Raw genomic sequence first — 16,852 nt, 5'->3', positions numbered from 1 at the left:
GACTTGGTGTGTTTTCTCTGCTTTCTCTGACACAAGTCAAGCATCTGGCTATTTCTGTGTACAAACCTTTCACTGAATCTTCTACAGGCAGATCTGGAACAGTTACACCTTCCATTTGCACAGCAAAAATTCTCTGCCTTTTGGCTTTCCTGGTTCTGACTTGATGGTGATGAGAAGCATTTTTGTGGCCTGTCATTCCATATCTGTCAGCTGCCCTTTCATCTCTTCAGATTTCTGCCATCTCTCCATGGATGTACAAGGCATTTTTGTGTAAGACCATTCATAAATCCTACTTACTTTCTATTTTTCTTTTGCCAGTTTTCACTCTTGTCCCATTTCAGTAACCTTAGAGATCACTGGAATCATGTAGAAAAATCTATTTTGGTGGCCTTTTGACATGCTTGGAGAAGTAAAGTATAGTAAAGACTCCACAATCATTATTTTAGGAAAGATGCTCTTGTCTGGAGGGGTCCTAGCTTGTAAATTTTTCTATGATGTTTTTTCAAAAGATGTTTCACTGGATATGTTTATCAATTTGAGAAGTTAATGTCCTAATGCCCTGTTTCTCTGACTATTTATTATACCAGTAATGTTCCACTGAGCAGTTTGTAATAGAAAGTGACCCGAAAATTTCTGGTTTCTTCTCTCTTGTCCTGATGGGACAGGATGAAAAGAGAAACAAGAACACCTTTAAACAGATGTAGTGAGTCTTCACAGAAGTATGTAAATTGTTGTAGTAATTGCTGATGTCTAGTTATAAAAAGTTACCACAGTGATCTTATTAAAGTTAGGGCATGTTGCATTCTCCTTTCATTACATTTGTAAGCTTGGCTCATTCTGCTGGGCCCACATATTAACTGTGCCAAAAGATTGTCTTTTCTTAGGTGCAGCTTCCTTGAATGATTAGTCTGAGATATGTCTCCAGCATGGGCTTGAGGTGTCTTTTTTTTCTGCATTTTAATATTTACAGAAACATTTTTACCTGGAACCTTACCAAAAAGCAAAATCCCATTAACCTGTAGGACACTCTGTTGATTTTTAAATGGGATATGTTGCCCACTCAGATTTTGGCACTTTTTGGCAGCACGTGGGTGCATTTGGGGTGTAGCTTGGGCTGTCAATATTGCACATGCACAATCATGAGAACTTCTGGTGCCTCCTGAGATAGGAGGGACAGAACTTGTGTATCAGCTGAGATGTGCCTTGCCTGCTGTGATGTTCTGGTGGTGCTTTGTTGTGTTCCATTGCCTTAAAGATTGTCAGGGAAATGAAAAGTCATTGCTTAGTTACATCTGGCCTCAGTAATGTTTACACTTCATTGCAGAAGAGGGGAACATCAATATACTGGTAATGTAAAGAGTGCAGAGGACAGTGAAATGTTACAGGATTTGCAGGGGAGATGGCCCTGCTAGCTTTGCAATAATTTGTTTCTGAATTTTGATAAGTAAAATCGTGACTGGGATTAGAGTTTGTGAATTTTGGCACTTTTCTTCTCATTATTTGGAATCCAGAATGCTACTTCCTGCTGTTATTACCTGCTGCTTTTCAAAAATAACAATGGCATCACAAACATGATTATATGGCAGGATGGCTTTTTTTTTTAGTACAGAAAGTCACAGACACAGCCCCTGGCAGCCAAATAAGGAATAGAAAATAGGGAAGAAATAACACTGGTAGTTCAGAATAAGGAAGTTTTGGTGGATTTTTTTATTAGGCTAGCCATTTATAGAACAAAATTTGCATGTTGTGCTTCAATAAAGAGTACTATGGGGTAATAATAATACATGAATTGTTATTTGGGATATGAAAGAGTAGATATGACAAAAATAAATAATGAGGGAAAATAAGAATAATAAAAGCAGTGAAATTATGTCAAAGCAAGCAGAAGAGGTAGGATGATTGAGTAGGGCAGGCTGTTGAAGACTTGTATTTAAAGGAAAAAGGTGACATGTGAATTTGAAGCTAGGAATGAAATGCAATGTGGCTCAACTGTGGCTCTGTGTTCCCCAATCCTGCAGATCATGCTGTGAATGAATAAAGTCACTGCTCTTGATTCATCATACTTCTGCTTACTAGGGGAAACATGAAAGAGATTCTACATCATTTCAGGGAGGGTTCTTAAAATGCAGAGAGATTTCTGTGGGCTCTGCATAAATACTGAACTATGTATTTACCAAGTGATTTTCAAGTGTCTTTGTTATTTTGATCTCTCTTCTGTTGCTAACAATATGGAACAGGATGGAGAATCAGTCATTTGGGTTTATTTACATTTTCAAGAAAGCCAGAATATTTTTCCCACCTTAGCAGAATTTCTTAGAACCTAAACAGAAAATCACTTGACAAATCTGCTCCTCAAAACTAACCAAAGCTGTTGTGTTTCTGTGGTGTTTATTCTGTATTTTCTGTCCTCTCTTACAGGTGGCCAGTGCTTCTCTTGGGGATGGAATGAACATGGGATGTGTGGTGATGGCACAGAAGCAAATGTTCATGTCCCAAAGCCAGTCAAAGCTCTTGGCTGTGCCAAACAGATCTTAATTGGATGTGGGGCAGGACACTCCATGGCCCTCTGTCAAACTCCTCACTAGACCAGCCCACCTGGAATCATAACATCACAGATGTGGATGGACACTTTTGGATTGTGTAGCTTAGAGGCACTACAAGGGAGCTGCCCATGATTAACAGTAGTTGGAAACTGCAGATATTTTTCCTAAATCCCAAAGGAACGACTGTGCATAAAGAGCTGTAATATTTTAAAAATTGTTTCCTGGGTTCTTGCCACAGGAATCGACTTTCTTACTGACAGATAGAATTACAGACATTCTGCCTTGATGCAATACAACTGAAGATAGATTTACATTTTCTTGTTCTTCTGAGAAGTCTTTGAGGAAGAAACTGACTGCTTAATGGCTTACTGGTGTATAAATTCAGTCTGAGAAGGTGGTTTTTGTTGTTGTATCTTTACATCATGAAATGTTTCACATGCCAACTTCTACTGTGGTTGTGAGCTCCCAGCAGCTCAGAAAATTGTGTCACAGAGAAATGCCAGTGAAAGTGGCTAGATGCATACACACTCTTTAAGCAGAAGATTAGGATTAAAAGAAAAGAAGCAATATAATTTAGAAGGCTGGCAAAAGGGGAAAATGAGGCCCTTTTGAACCAGCTTTGACTTGATTAAACTGTGAAAGGAGCAGTATTTTTCATCGATTATTGTCACTGCCAGACATCAGTTTATTTTACATTTACAGGGATGCAGGCCTACATAAGTTATCATTAACTTGCAAACCAAACTTGAAGTAGGGAAGGAAAACTTCTAAGCTCTTAGAAACAATCAAAAGGTTCCTATCAAAGGGCATAAATCAGTTGTAGCTGCTGAGGACAACTTGATCCAAAGTAGCTCCTGGTTTCCATCTGCCTTGGAATAGGAAGACATCAAAATCTAACCAGAAAGATTTTACAAGTTTTCCACTCTAAAAGGCAGACCAGAATGGTCCTGATAATTTCAGGTTAGTTCTCACTTCTGTTTTACAGCCCAACTGAGTTGCTGTTCACAGCATGCCCACAGCACTTGCTCCAGGTGGGGGTTTGACAGAGAACATAGGCATAGCACTTGTAGGAGAAAGGAAAAGTGTAAAATTAGATGTGTTTGCCTATTAGTAGCAAAATCTTGGAAGCTATTTATAAAACAGGTTTTTTTCCATACAAATACAGTGGATGCCATTAAACTGGATGTTTACCACCCACAATACTTACATTTGCTGTGGTATTTAACATATTTCTAGTTCTAAATATAGAGAATTCTACTGTGTAGTAAATGCACCTTTTAATGAGACCTACTGTTGCTAAACAGTGGTTTAGTTTTTAAAGCAGGCTTGCCAAGGAAGAAGCCTTACAGAATTACAAAGTGCTCTGAGAAAGGCTCTTAGGAAATAGGACAGGAAGACCTTCTAATGATGGATCAGCTTACACATGAAGGGGAGGGAATGAGGGTGATAATATGGGCTGCATGGGTTTTTTCACCCTTGGTTTTACAGCAGTTATAGTTCTTGGCTTCACATTCAAGAGTATTGTATTTTTCTATTCAACAGATGAGAAACTTGAGCAGACTAAGAAGTTGATTTTAACTATTACAGATACCAAAAGAATAATCAAATGGATCCTCTGCAAAATATGTAGAATTAAGATTTCTGTTGTAAAATGGGTTTTTTTTTAATCCATGTGTTCGTTGTGGTTCTTCATGGCAATATACTGTTCCAGGGTTTGACCTCTTGCACTTTTAATTATCTAAGCTGATATTTATTGACTGTTCTCAATGCCACTTTCTGAATACCAAAGCTTCTCTATTATATGCACTGAACAGTTTCTCTTGCTTTCTCTGACAGTCCTGTCTGAGGTTTCTATTTGTTATTTCTGCAAAATCTGTGTCCCAAATAAACATGTTCTTTTGCTTCAGTAATCATCTCCTCTAAATAAGTCTGTCCCTTGATTAATCACAGCCAATGTGTGCCTTACATGAGGTTTACTGGACTGGACATGTTGTGACTGCGTGCGCTGTTGCTGCTTTTCATTGCAGAGGAGTCCAACAAATTATGTAACAAATAAATGTGAATTGGGTATTTGAAATTGTTTTCAATTTTTCATGCCTATAATGTGAACACACTTTTGGAAAGCAAAGGGTGATATGGTGAAGAAAGGAAGGAGTATGTCAGTTTGTTCCTGGTCCTGATCTGGTGTTTCATATCTGCATCTGATCTTCATCTTTGAAAGGCAGGAACTGCATTTTTGTCTCCTTTGTTGTGGCTATATAGCTTGAAGACTTTGGGAAGTAATGACTTTTCGTGATGTAGCGAGGGCTTTGTCATCAGTCAGGGCTTCTAGGTGCTGCTGTAGTACAGAGAGGGAGCAGAATTCATTGTAGAAGGTACATGGCTGAATGTCAAAACCAAGTTGCTGCTCATTCTTTCAGAAGTGAATGCCCTGATTTGTATGTCAGTGGTTTTGTTTGCAGAATAAAGCACTGTACAAAATCACCGATGGCTTTCTCTGTGAGGAAGGGAACACACAGTGAAAAGTTCCTAATCAAGTGGAAGAAGACAACTTTCCATGCTGATGTTAAGAGTTTGTGACTGTTGCCTGTTGATAATCCTCATGGAGAAGGTCAATCTCTGCAAGGCAAAATGCAGACCCAGTGTGCTCTGGTTCATGGAGTTCTTTAACAGGTCTTCCGTGATAAATGAAACAAGAAGCCTGTTACATAAGCATTCTGCATTCAGGTTCAATTGGAAATAAACTGATTACGTTTATAATATATATATTTATAAAAAGACACTGGAACAAGTTAAGCAAGTGTCTGTGCAGCTGCTCTCCCCTCCCATTTTCTGAAGAAAAGTAAACCTGCCAGTGAGCTGACATTCATGAGGGGACAGCAAGTTGTGAAGTCTTGGACTTCAGTCCAGAGAACTTTCAGGCCTTTGGGTGGAGGGGGAGAAGGAGAAGAAAGCTGTTGTGTGCCTTTCTGTTATTTGAAGTCCTAAGAGACCTGCAGATGTTACTCATGCAACCTCCGTGTGCACCTGCGCAAGACGCTCCTGTTGCATTTCAAAGAATGTTGGTGGGACGATGTGTGTGTTGTGTCAGAAGTTTCTGTCTCTTGGGGGTTTTGTTTGGGCCACTTGGTGGTCACTGATGTTATTTGACTTGGTGTGGCATTCTGAGTTACTTGATGCTTTTGTGCTCAGCGTGCCAGGCTCTGTATTTGAAGTTCATTTTGTTCATTTCAAAGATGGAAGATGGTTTGCCCATCACTCCTTATATGACTCTGACTTCTCTGTTTGGATGTGGGCAGTCCTTTTGGTGTCTGACTAGTCTTGCCATCTGCAATCACCACAAAGGTCACTTCTAAATGAGTGACAGGAGCTTTTGCTCAGCTGCATGTTTTGAGCACAGAGAAATTGTGGGAAGAGTGGGAGAAAGTGGTTTGATTGTGCTTTTTATGGTATGTGTGGAGTCATGAGACTTAGAGATGGGGATGGACCACTGATCAAGGAGATCAGTTTGAATGAACAAGAGAAAGGTGACCATGGGAAAATACTTAAATGAATGGCAGTAGAGAGCCTGATGCAGTCAGATAAAACATAGGGAAAATGAGGGGGAGGACAGAGGAAAGATACAGTTCCTGAGGACTGAATAATCTCACAGCATAACAGCATTCTAGCCTGCCAGTGTGGTGGGAGTGAGATGAGAGACAAACTATTCTGTTTTGTGGATGTTATTGTTCTCCCTCTTCCACTGTTTAATTATAATAATGTGAGTTGTTGACCTGCAGTGTCTGGGTTTGTTCTCATCCATAGCACATCTTGAAATTTCCAGTTCTCCTCAGCAAAACCAGCAGTACCTTGTCTTCACCTTGCAGACTCAGAAATATTTTGATCAGGCCTCTGATCTAGTCCAGCATTTAACCAAATACTTACTATGTTTTTCATTTGATTCCATGAACTCTGGATCTGATTTAAACAAGACTCAAGTAATTTTGAGACTTCCAGTTCCTATTTCCATGTTAGAGATCAAGACAATGACAGACCTTGGTAACTCTGAGCAATTTTTCTATGTTTATGGTTCATGGTAAGTCTTGGGATTTTTCTTTTAGCTAGGTATTTTCTTGAAAAGGACTCAAGAATTTTTTATCAGTATTTGACTCCTGCTTATGCTATTTACTACGAGCTGAAAATTCCAAAGGCTTGGAATGGATACAGCTTGGGGTTAAGAATAATTTTGTGTGGTTTTGATTGTAGTTCAAAATGTGCACATTAGAAAAGTGGCATTTACATGGAACTTGCTGACAACTCCAGCTGACACAAAAATAATTGGCCACTTTTTACATATTAATATCTTGATACATGTGCAAAAAAGAGGCAATACATGCTTTGTTCTTTTGCTTTAGCTTTTGTGCTGTTCTTATTTCCCAGTAATGCTGATCTTGCATGTTTTGCTCTATGTTAGCAAGAATAATAGCCTTGAATTTAAATGCTTTGCTTTTATGGAAATGGCCTTCTACTGGATGAGTATAACTGAAGATGTAGGTCTGTATCATATGTGCCTTTGAAGTTAATTTGGAGGAACTGCATGTGTAGAGCCCTTGTTGTTTTTTGTAACCCATTTAGGTGTTAAAGGACTGAAGTCAGGCACAGTCTTGAGCTATTTGTGCATTTCATTCAGGTTCATTAGTCAGTTGTCTCAGCATTCACCTGTTTTTAATGCAGCAGCAGTTTTTACTCATCAGTGCCTCTGTAAAACATCAAAATAGAGTATGTGACTGAAAATATTCAGCAGTGAAAATAGTCTCTGTATTTGAATCATGGCCTGGATGAACCACGTGTTTCCTTGTGGGAGAGTGAGGAAGCATAAATTTAGAGTTCTGGGAGAACACATTCTTCAGCTTGATTGGAAACAAAAACAACAAAGTAGATATTCCTGAATAAAAGCTGGCTGAAAGAGGAGAAAATTCAGGGGTGACATTTATTTTGCAAAATTTTCTCTGGCATTTTTGTTTTGTGGCATGTTGGATTTTGTCTCATTTCCCGATGTACCTTTGCAGGTTGGTAGGGGTGGAGTGTGAGTCCAATTCCTGTGTTGATTAGCATCTCTCTCTGTTCATTTCCAACTTCCTCATCTGTTTCCAGCTGCTTTGCCTGTAGACCACCTGATTATCCAGATACTATGCAGTCTTGGGGGGGAGTTCTGTCTTCAGGTTTTGGGGTTGAGAGTTCTAAGTGGAGTTTCAGAATTTCAATTCAATATTGTTCCAGTACTCCCTGGTCACCAGAGTTCTTTCAAGTATATGTGAACACTTTGCTAGCAGACTGCATTTTTACTTTTCTTTTTTTTTAGAAGTGAGGCCAAGAATTGGGAGATTTTTAATGTTCTGACATGACTTTAGATTTTGGCTGCAAATGTCAAGTGAGTTTAGCTTTTGTTTTGTTTTTACTGATTTGAATGCATGAAGACATGTGGTACCTAAATTAGGGCAGAAGAGGAGTTGCCAATCAGTAATGAAAATGCTCTGTCATTTTAACTGTGTGGGTGCTTAATCATTTTCCATAATAATTCTCTGCTTTAAAGTACAAAAGAAAAGGGATTCCTACAGGGGCATTGTGTTCTTCTGCAGACAAGGAAATATGGCATCTTTTTAATAATGAAGAGATGCTCCTCTCCTCTGGTGCCTTAATTCTGAGTAGATTATAATAACTATTCCTTCTTAAATATGGCTTGTCCTCTTTTGACATCAGAACACTTTAAAAACAGCTAATGTCACAGAAACAGAAGCTGAGGCACAAAAAAATTAAATTGGTCCAACCAAGGTAATCCAGCATGTCCACAGGGGAGTCAAGAATAAAATTCCCATTTCCTGAGTCCCAGGCCAAGATTACCTTGTAGGCTTGTGGCTCTTGAGGATTATTTTGAGTTAATCTCACTGCCATTCTTTCCCTCTCTCCTTGCTGATTCCCCCTCACTGCTGATTGCTGTTTCCACTGCTCCTGCTTGCATAACCCATTTTCCAAACTCATCCTGAGTCCTTCTCATTTCCCACCTCCTGAGCTACTGCCTTTTCTCCAGTCACCCACTTGCACTGACACCACCCCAGCAAAGCGTGGCCCCTTCTGAGCTGCTTTCCCTGGGCTTAAGCCTTGTGTGCTCTTGTGCTGCTGTGACTCATAGTCAGCAGCCTCTGCACAGGTTGTGTCATCCCTACTAAGCCCTTTGAGTCCAGAGGCACTCCAGGTAGCTCAGTGACAGCTGAGCTAACACAAATGTAACATTTTGCCTCTTGCTGCCCAAGGAATCTCTAGCTTGGGCAGCAGGAAAAATGAGGGAAGCCTTGGAGCACACGCTTTTAATATTTGGTGCCTGGAGACGTTTGGACCTATACAATTGCATGAAGTTTTTTAAATGTTCAAGTGAATGCTGAGAGTTGAAAACTTGGCTTTGCCAGGCTGAGACAGGGAAGATATCCTCTTATAGGATTTGCTTTGTCAGATAAAGAAAGTCAAGAGATGCAGTTCTGGACCTGTTTTTTAACATTCGGTTCAGTTTGAATTCAAATATTGTTCTTGATTGCAAATGAACATTTGTATTGCCCTAGGAGGAAAAACTGGGCACTTAGAGTCCTAGATGAGTACAGAGGCTTTGGGAGCCTGAACATGCAGGTATTTTATGTCCAAACTCAAGTGAGTGACTTAAAAATAATGTGCATAATTTAAGTATATTTTCCTGAAGTGAAGTTTGTATGTGAGCTCAGAGGCAAAATTCCTTCCAGGACTTATATGGAAAGCAGAAAAGTAGACTGCCTTGTTTTGAAATTATGAAAGGGATATGCAAACTGGTAGGGTAATATCTTCAGGATAACTTTTTTGTAAGCAGCTCTGTGCTCAGTTCTTTTTTGAATGCTCTTGCCTTAGCCCTGCTTGCTCTCTTCTGTATTTCAGTCAGCTCATTTGTCCTAGCAGACATTTGTTTCAGTGATGTATTTTCTTTTTGGCCCTGAAACGTTAAGGAGAGAGGAGGCAATTTACATGAAAAATCACTTTATCCAGATTAATGACTGCTGCGCTTGACTGTTATCACAGCGGTTTTAGCTGGTTTTTTTTTTTTTTTTTTTTTTTTTTTTTTTTTTTTTTTTGTGGGAGTGAGAAAGCAGAAACCTCTTCTCAGAAATTTCTTCTGTCTGAAATTGCAATTGTGGAGACACATCAGGTTGGTCCAGAAAAAACGAGTACCTTCATGCAGTCAGAGGAAAAGCTATGTATGTAAAAGGTGTGGTTGAGCTTTAAATGTTAGCAATTAATAAGCCACTAATTAATTGCCAGTGGGTTCAGATGAAGGGCCAGCACTGGGTCTTAGAGCTGAGAACTCACTGCTGAAAGCTGAGCTTACAGAGGAGGAAACACAGATGTTTCTTTACAGCAGGAAGCAGGCAGAGTATAATTGAACTGCAAAACCAACGTCTGCTCTTACTTGCAATGGTGTGAACTCAGAAGTAGCTGGTGGCATTACTGAAGCCTGAAGTCAGAATCCACCCTCATGGATAGTTTTAAAGCTTTAATAAAGACATGTACATCCTGTAGGGAGAGGGGGCAGGCATGAAGGAATTAATGTTTTAATCATAATACCCAAGCAAAAGCTCCTTAACTGCAAGGCAGCTGGGACGATGTGGTAAATTTCCCTTAGGATTCAATGCAACAACTTCTGAGATTTTCCACTTCTCTTGTTTCCCTCTCACCCTGTGTTGTCAGAGCTACGGTTGTTGTGCAAGGGCAACTCTGGGGTCAAACAGATCTTAAGCTTTAGAGCATCTCTCGAAGAGCAGTGGATGGTTCTGTTTCTGAAGGGTTTATAGAAGTCACCCAGAAGACAAAGTTACCTTGAATCAGAATGAGCAGAGAGGGGAGCCTAAATGAAAACGAGAGTGGGGAATGTAAAATGTAGCACAGAATGACAGTTGTACCCGGCCTGTTCTCTAAAGCTCAAATAGATGTAAAGTGCAGTGGAAGGTGAAGACCTACATGGGATTTACAGGGCTGAATTGTTGGTATTCCTTATGGTAATGGAGAATTAGCACTGGGCCCTTGAGTCAGTGTTAAATAAAAAATGGGGCAGATAAATCTATTTCTGGATTCTTAATACGTTAGAAGAGGAAAAGTTGTTCATTAAGCAAATCCTGGATGAATCTGGATCTTACCTCTGGAGGTAAGAAATTCATCTTCTGAGAATGACAGCATAGAAATAGTGTGAGAATAATAGTTGTTGGGAGAAACTAAAGTAGAAATCAAGTACTTAATACTGTATCAAGGACTACAAAGGAGTTCTCTAATTATGTACAGCCTTTCCTTTATTCCTAAAACACAGCTTGAGGTCTTCCCTGTGTTTCTTTTGGAGCAGAGTTTTGTAATGACAAGGTCCAGCTGCAGTTGGGGTTTTTTGTGTATAATTTAGCACTTACCAGAGCCATGAGTGTTTCTTCTGGGGATTTTTTGGGGTTTAATCTCTACTTCCTTCAGACTGTGGGGATACTATTCCTTTACATTTCCATTCCCATCAGTAGTTGCAGATGCTGTAGGTTGCCTAGAAGATTGCCAGCTCTTTAGAAGTTCCTCACATGAGGATAAAGGTGTGTATCCTTCCTTTATAGAAGTACTTTACCAAAAATGCTCAGGCAACTAGAATGCTGTTGGCACATAGTCCATAGTCGTCATTTGTAGCATCTAAAATGAAACTTAATCCCATTGTGTTTCTCAGATCTTACTGGTGCATGTTTTGTGTGGCAAATCAAGTGTGACTCGGACACCTGGATTTCTTTCCGTTTCGGATCAGGTGGGCTGGTGTGGCTCAGTGATGAACAAGTGAAGGACGGGGCCCGAAGAAGTAAGAAAAACTGAATTCATTTAATCAGCTAAAAAGACAAACATTTATTATTGTTGGGGAGGGAAAAGGAAGATACCTAGATCATTATAGGGGTTTTTAGTCTTCCCTTGTAAAATTACTAATGGTGTGAATTCTTTAGACATTGGTTGTATCAAGTGTTTGCAGGCTTCATTTATTATCTACTAACCAAAATTAGCATTGTAGAACCAAAGCAATACCAAGCTTTTCTCCTACATTTCTGTTGAGAACACTGTATTTTATTCAAGATTTTAGAAGCAAGTCTCTGGAAACCCCTGATTGCTTCAGAAAAGGATTCCCCTTTACACTATACAGCAGGCACTGAAACCATGATACAAAATTTATTTTCATGCTAGAATTGTTTTGCATAACATTGTGCATGCATTTTACTCAGTACTAAATTGCATACAATGCTGTTGTCTTGTTTCTTAAACTTTGAGACCATTTATACTTGAGTATTTTCCTGATTTTGTACTATAAGTCCCAGTTTTAAAATAACACCTCTTTTGTTTAAAATTCATACTGATTACTTAATATGAACAATTTATGAAGGGTCTTTACGTTGGATCTATACATCAATAAAATACAACATAACCAGAGCTGGAAAATTAACCAGCTGATACTGTCAGGTCCGAAGGAAGGTCCCATGTGTCACAAGCATGCCAACAAAAACAGACAGGAAAAAGTTTTTCTTATTTTTATACACTTCTAGTTGGATTAAAAGTTCTTGATTTCCATGTCGGTGTGATGAACTGTGAAGGCGTGGTCAATATGACCGATGACTGCCTGATTGCACTTTTTAAAACCATTACTCTTTATCTTGTATACAAAAAGAAGCGATCCATAGCAAAGAAATGTACAGTTTTATAATGTTTTACATTTTTGCTACAACAATGTATGTAAAAGTAAAGAGCTTTGAAAGAAAATATATAACTTTGCCTTTTTTTTTCCTTTTTTCTCCTTAATCATACATTTGCCATGTTTCTTGTGTGTGTGTTTTTTTGTTTTGCTTTGTTGGTTTTGTTTTTTTTTTTTTCATTTTCATTTTTGTCTTCATGCAAGTCATGCTTTGGAACAAAAAAATAGATTAAAAAAAAAAAAAAAGATCTTCTACAGTTTTGTTACATTTTGGCCGTAGAAAAAGCCTGCATCTCTAGTACAACTCCAGAACCACGAAGAATCATCCATAAAACCTGCATGGAGCGAGTTAACTTTGTCCAAATGAGAAGGTCTTCTATGCCTGCACAGTTCCACAGAGATGTTTATTAGCCATCAATGTTCATCTCCGTCTTGCCTTGTCAGGTCACTCTGACTGCCTCTGTTGGCATATATTTAGCAATGACTGGACTTTCTTTGCAAAGATCTGCATGTAAAGAATACAATCAGTACTTGAGCTTCTTCCCTGCGCTTTTCACATCAAGCTTGGCATCTTAGTGTTAAAGGAAGGAGGAAAAGGTGAAATAGCTACATGCAGAGGCAGCCATATTCTTCTTCAACAGGATTTTTTTCCCATGCAGTCAGCCAGACTGAGACCTCTCTACAGTGTGTCTGAGTATTGCTTTCAGCTTAAAATAGGTGCCCATGCAAAGTTTCATCCTACTGTGCTTGTTTGCTCAAACTCCTGCAGGGTTCCTATGGCTCAAAAATATCCTGAGAAAAGCAAAATCTTCCATCGTTGGCATGTTTCAGCATCGACTAAACGCCTAACCCATTCCATACAGAGCCAGTAGATCCACCATTAGCCACAATCAGCATATGCTAGCGGGATGCACCAGGAAGGAAGCCATCTGGTGCATCTACCCTTCATCCTATGTTGTGATACCATGCAGCACGTATGGCCCACCAGTACTACGCCAATGCCTGCCTATTGTCATCTGAGTGCTATTTAGGAGTGTTGTCACCTAAGCATCAGAAGTAACACCGTTTGCAGGGGGTGCTACTGTGAGACATTGCATCTTCAGACTTAGTCACCTGGACTATATGCAACATCGCATAGGCTAATTGAAAGTAAAGCTTTTTAGACCATTCTCTGCTACTGATCCATGCTACAAAATAGATGGGATGGGAGACCAAGAACGTCTCACTGGGCTAGGAGAGCTGTAGGGCGCAGACACTGAGGATAATCCTATCGCTTTTCCACTTATGCCAGCTATGCTGTTAAGGCTCCGTGACATTTCGTAACCTTCATTTAAAAGAAAAATGCAAAGTACAGCATTGGATCAATGACAGAATGGACTAAGAATGAGGTCAACATTGTAGCCAGTTCAATAGCATCTGCATGCACGGACATGCCGAGAGTAGTATCACTTGCAACATGACTCAGAAGGCCGTTGGAATACAAAAAAAAATTTAAAATAAAAAAAAAATCATCATTTCTCAAGATGGTCAGGCTATGTAATTGATCCTACAGGCAGCAACATGGTTGTACCCTAAAAAAAAGAAGAGTCAGTGGGAGGGATTTTCTATGTCTCCGTCATACACTCACACAAACCTCTCCCTTCCACTTCATGCATTGTGACCTCAGGCAAAATTAAGGTTTGTGGTATCTTTGTGGAGCAGGAGGGGGACAAGGCAGCAAAATTCATAAAATTGAATGTGTTGCTGTAGAGATACTACTCCTTTGTTCTCAGCATTAAGAAAAAAAAAAAAAAGAAAGAAAACAAAATTGCATGCATTCAGTTTCCCTCCCTCCCTCCCCACCCTTCTTTTTCAGGCATGCACGTAAACAGCTCAGCAAGTGTACAGAGAGTTGCACAAACTATGGATGAAATTCTGTTGGAACAACAATTAAGATGCTCTCAACATGTTTCAAACAGGCCAACAATATGCTGACGTATATTACTCTTTAGCCAACCAGCCTCTGTTTCATTCAGGAACGAGAGGAGGTTGCAGTGCATCGTGAAAACCATACATTCCCCATCCCAAAGGATGTGCCATTTGGAGTGTTCCCCTGATCCACTGGAACCACCTGAACTCGCCCAGGCTGAATGAACACGGCCAATGCTTATCCAATACAGAATCAAGTAAAACGCTTTGCTACAAAGGTAAATTTTAGAGGATATACTTTCATATGAAAGTCTTGTGGTCCTACTATATCTTTGTTGATGATAAGCTTTAGACTTATAAATACATACACTATCTATAACTGGCATTTACTATAACTATTGCCCATCATACAATGGCACATGGGAATTTCATACTCCATACTCAGTGTATGGTTATGTCATACAATCTTTGCAGTTTTAAAATATTGACTCTATCTTATACTATATACAGTACACCAGTGGTAAACACTGATTTGAAGAGAGTGAGTTCTTTTCCAATTTTCCCATTCCTTATTAGCCTTGGTGCATATAGATGTAGCTCTAAATTTGGGGTTGTATGGTTGCCTCACATTAAATTATTTAAGCAAAACAGTCTCTTTTAAGAAGGGAAAGCTTTTTAAATGGGATTTTACTTCTGTTGCTAAATAGATTATTCTGGCCATTAGCAAACTACTTCTGAGAGATTCGTACCTGTCAGAAGTCTGAGAAACTAACTAATAATGATTTATTTATGAAAGGATTTTAGATGGATTATTTTCTGATTTTAAGAAACCTGTGGCCACAGCTATTCATGCTTTTATTTCTCTATTGAACTAATCAGCTATGAATATCCAAATATTTTATTTTAGTGCTCCCTTAATGTCACTAAATAATAATTTCTTATTTTCTTGAGTATGTTTTGCTTTTGTGTTTCATCTCTTCTGTCTGCCACCCCCAAGTCTCTGCTCCTCAGAGTCTGGTAAGCTCTGTGAGCTTTCCAAGTGGCAAAGCTTCATTGCTATGATACATTAATTGGTCTCTCCTTACAGGATGGGCTAATTTAAGGACATCGTAGAGCATCCTTCACTAAAGCTTCCTGCACCAGCTGGGATGGAAGACTCAACTGCCTAGCATAGCTGCACGGGGTAGTTACAGCTCCTCAGGCTTTTCTTTCTGAAAGAAATAGGTTAGAAACTCCAAATGCAGACATCAGGTGGTGGTTTCCAGCCCAAACGTGCATCTCTACAGCAAGCGCACTATTGCGTGCTACAGCTAAGCTGACTTTCTCTTAGTAATTTAAACCGGTTGCTAGCTATGTGGTACAGGGCCCCAGCTACATACCCTTTCTTATTCCTCCATCAGGCGGGCAGGGATATTCCCCGGTTGATAAGAGGAAGCAGGGTCCATATCTCTCCCGAGTGCCAGAGCGGGTAAAGGGCAGGCCCTCATCAGGCGTAATAGCCTGGTCTATGTGGGGACAGTCTTCGTTTGCCAGCGCCGCCTTGGCCACCTCACCATTCAGTTTCGAATCTTCAAACATATAAGCAGAAGGCTATTGAAACACTATGCACTGTTTATTAGAGTTCCAGCTGCAAATTAAGGGTTCACAGCTAAAGACTTCTATAGAGACACTCTAAAAGGTAGCACATCTGTCCTAGACACTGCGTTCATGTGCACTGCACCAAAATAAAATAAAGTCTGTTAAGTGGGAGGAGAAACAAAAGATGATCCCGTTAGGTGTGACAGCAGCCACCCGTACGTCCGCACTGAGGGGCCCTTTCAGAAAGGGGTGTGCAGTGGTTCCTAGTCCTGCGAGCAGAAGACCGCGGTTAGAAATCAGAGTATGTTTTTGCATGACATTGGATGGTGCATGGATGACCTGTGTGTCATGGAGCCTACTGTCGCTCAGAGCTCTGGAGAGGCAGTGGACTGAGAGTTGTGTTTGAGTATTTGAGTATATTCTGTTTGTGCTGGTTTACACCCGTGTGCAGTATTACTGAGGGGGAAATTCCTGCTCTTCCCCTCCCCAAAATTTACCCAGATGGTTTTATAGCATTTCCAGTATCAGTCATGCAGAATGGCTGTACACGTTTTAGACACACAGAGTACGTTATGTATGGAAATACAACAGCAGAACGTGGATTTCAAGAAAACCCAATCCATTTTCTGATGTTCTCCTCTGAAACACATACAATATTTACAATGCCAGCACAGGACACTACGTACACAAAACACTACAGCAGGCCATGAATTTGGAAACTAGATAGAGTAAAATTTACTCTTGGCTGTAAATAGTGACAATAGGTTGTCAGATTTGCCCATTTTGCTCCACACATTCCCATGAGGATAGACTGAGAATCATATGTTTTCTCTGTGTGACTGGTTTTTATTTATAAAACAATTTCCAGTGCTGTTTAGTGCTGGATTTTTTTTAGGGTTTTAAAGTGCAAATTAGTGTATTGAGAATATACTCGAAATATGGCACAGCTCAGTATGAGTATTTTGGTTGAAGGGAAGGAAAAACAGTCAAAATGTGCTTTCTGAAGCTCCACAAATGCTAAGATATGTCAACTAAGTGGTACTGGCAGCATCCTACACCTCGGTTGCACAATGCT

General features: G+C 39.7%; 2 protein-coding genes across 11 annotated transcripts in view; one reads left to right on the top strand and one right to left on the bottom strand.

The window, feature by feature from the left end:
* Window positions 1-14,280, top strand: part of SERGEF (secretion regulating guanine nucleotide exchange factor) — a 152,240-nt gene extending 137,960 nt beyond the window's left edge. For 2 of the 5 annotated variants that reach the window (XM_059848977.1, XM_059848984.1), the window contains exons 11-12: window positions 11,290-11,415; window positions 14,147-14,280. In XM_059848977.1, the coding sequence (XP_059704960.1) occupies window positions 11,290-11,415; window positions 14,147-14,265 (245 nt within the window). In that variant the 3' untranslated portion in view covers window positions 14,266-14,280. Of the gene's footprint in view, window positions 1-2,418; window positions 4,621-11,289; window positions 11,416-14,146 lie in introns of those variants that run through there. The other 3 variants (XM_059848980.1, XM_059848978.1, XR_009486867.1) reach the window with 2 other exon arrangements.
* Window positions 1-16,852, bottom strand: part of KCNC1 (potassium voltage-gated channel subfamily C member 1) — a 123,667-nt gene that overhangs the window by 5,936 nt on the left and 100,879 nt on the right. Inside the window, exons 3-4 of one of the 6 annotated variants that reach the window (XM_059848975.1) lie at window positions 15,579-15,767; window positions 11,435-13,615 (exon numbers count right to left, since the gene is read on the bottom strand). The exons of 1 other annotated variant lie outside the window; for it this stretch is intronic. In XM_059848975.1, coding sequence (XP_059704958.1) covers window positions 13,479-13,615; window positions 15,579-15,767 — 326 coding nt within the window. In that variant the 3' untranslated portion in view covers window positions 11,435-13,478. Of the gene's footprint in view, window positions 1-11,434; window positions 13,863-15,578; window positions 15,768-16,852 lie in introns of those variants that run through there. 4 more of the 6 variants (XM_059848971.1, XM_059848970.1, XM_059848974.1 and 1 more) reach the window with 4 other exon arrangements.

Source organism: Haemorhous mexicanus, chromosome 6 (assembly GCF_027477595.1).
Source record: "Haemorhous mexicanus isolate bHaeMex1 chromosome 6, bHaeMex1.pri, whole genome shotgun sequence".
Taxonomy (NCBI): Eukaryota; Metazoa; Chordata; class Aves; order Passeriformes; family Fringillidae; genus Haemorhous; species Haemorhous mexicanus.
The sequence above is the reverse complement of the archived record's forward strand: the minus strand, read 5'-3'. Positions and strand labels throughout refer to the sequence as shown.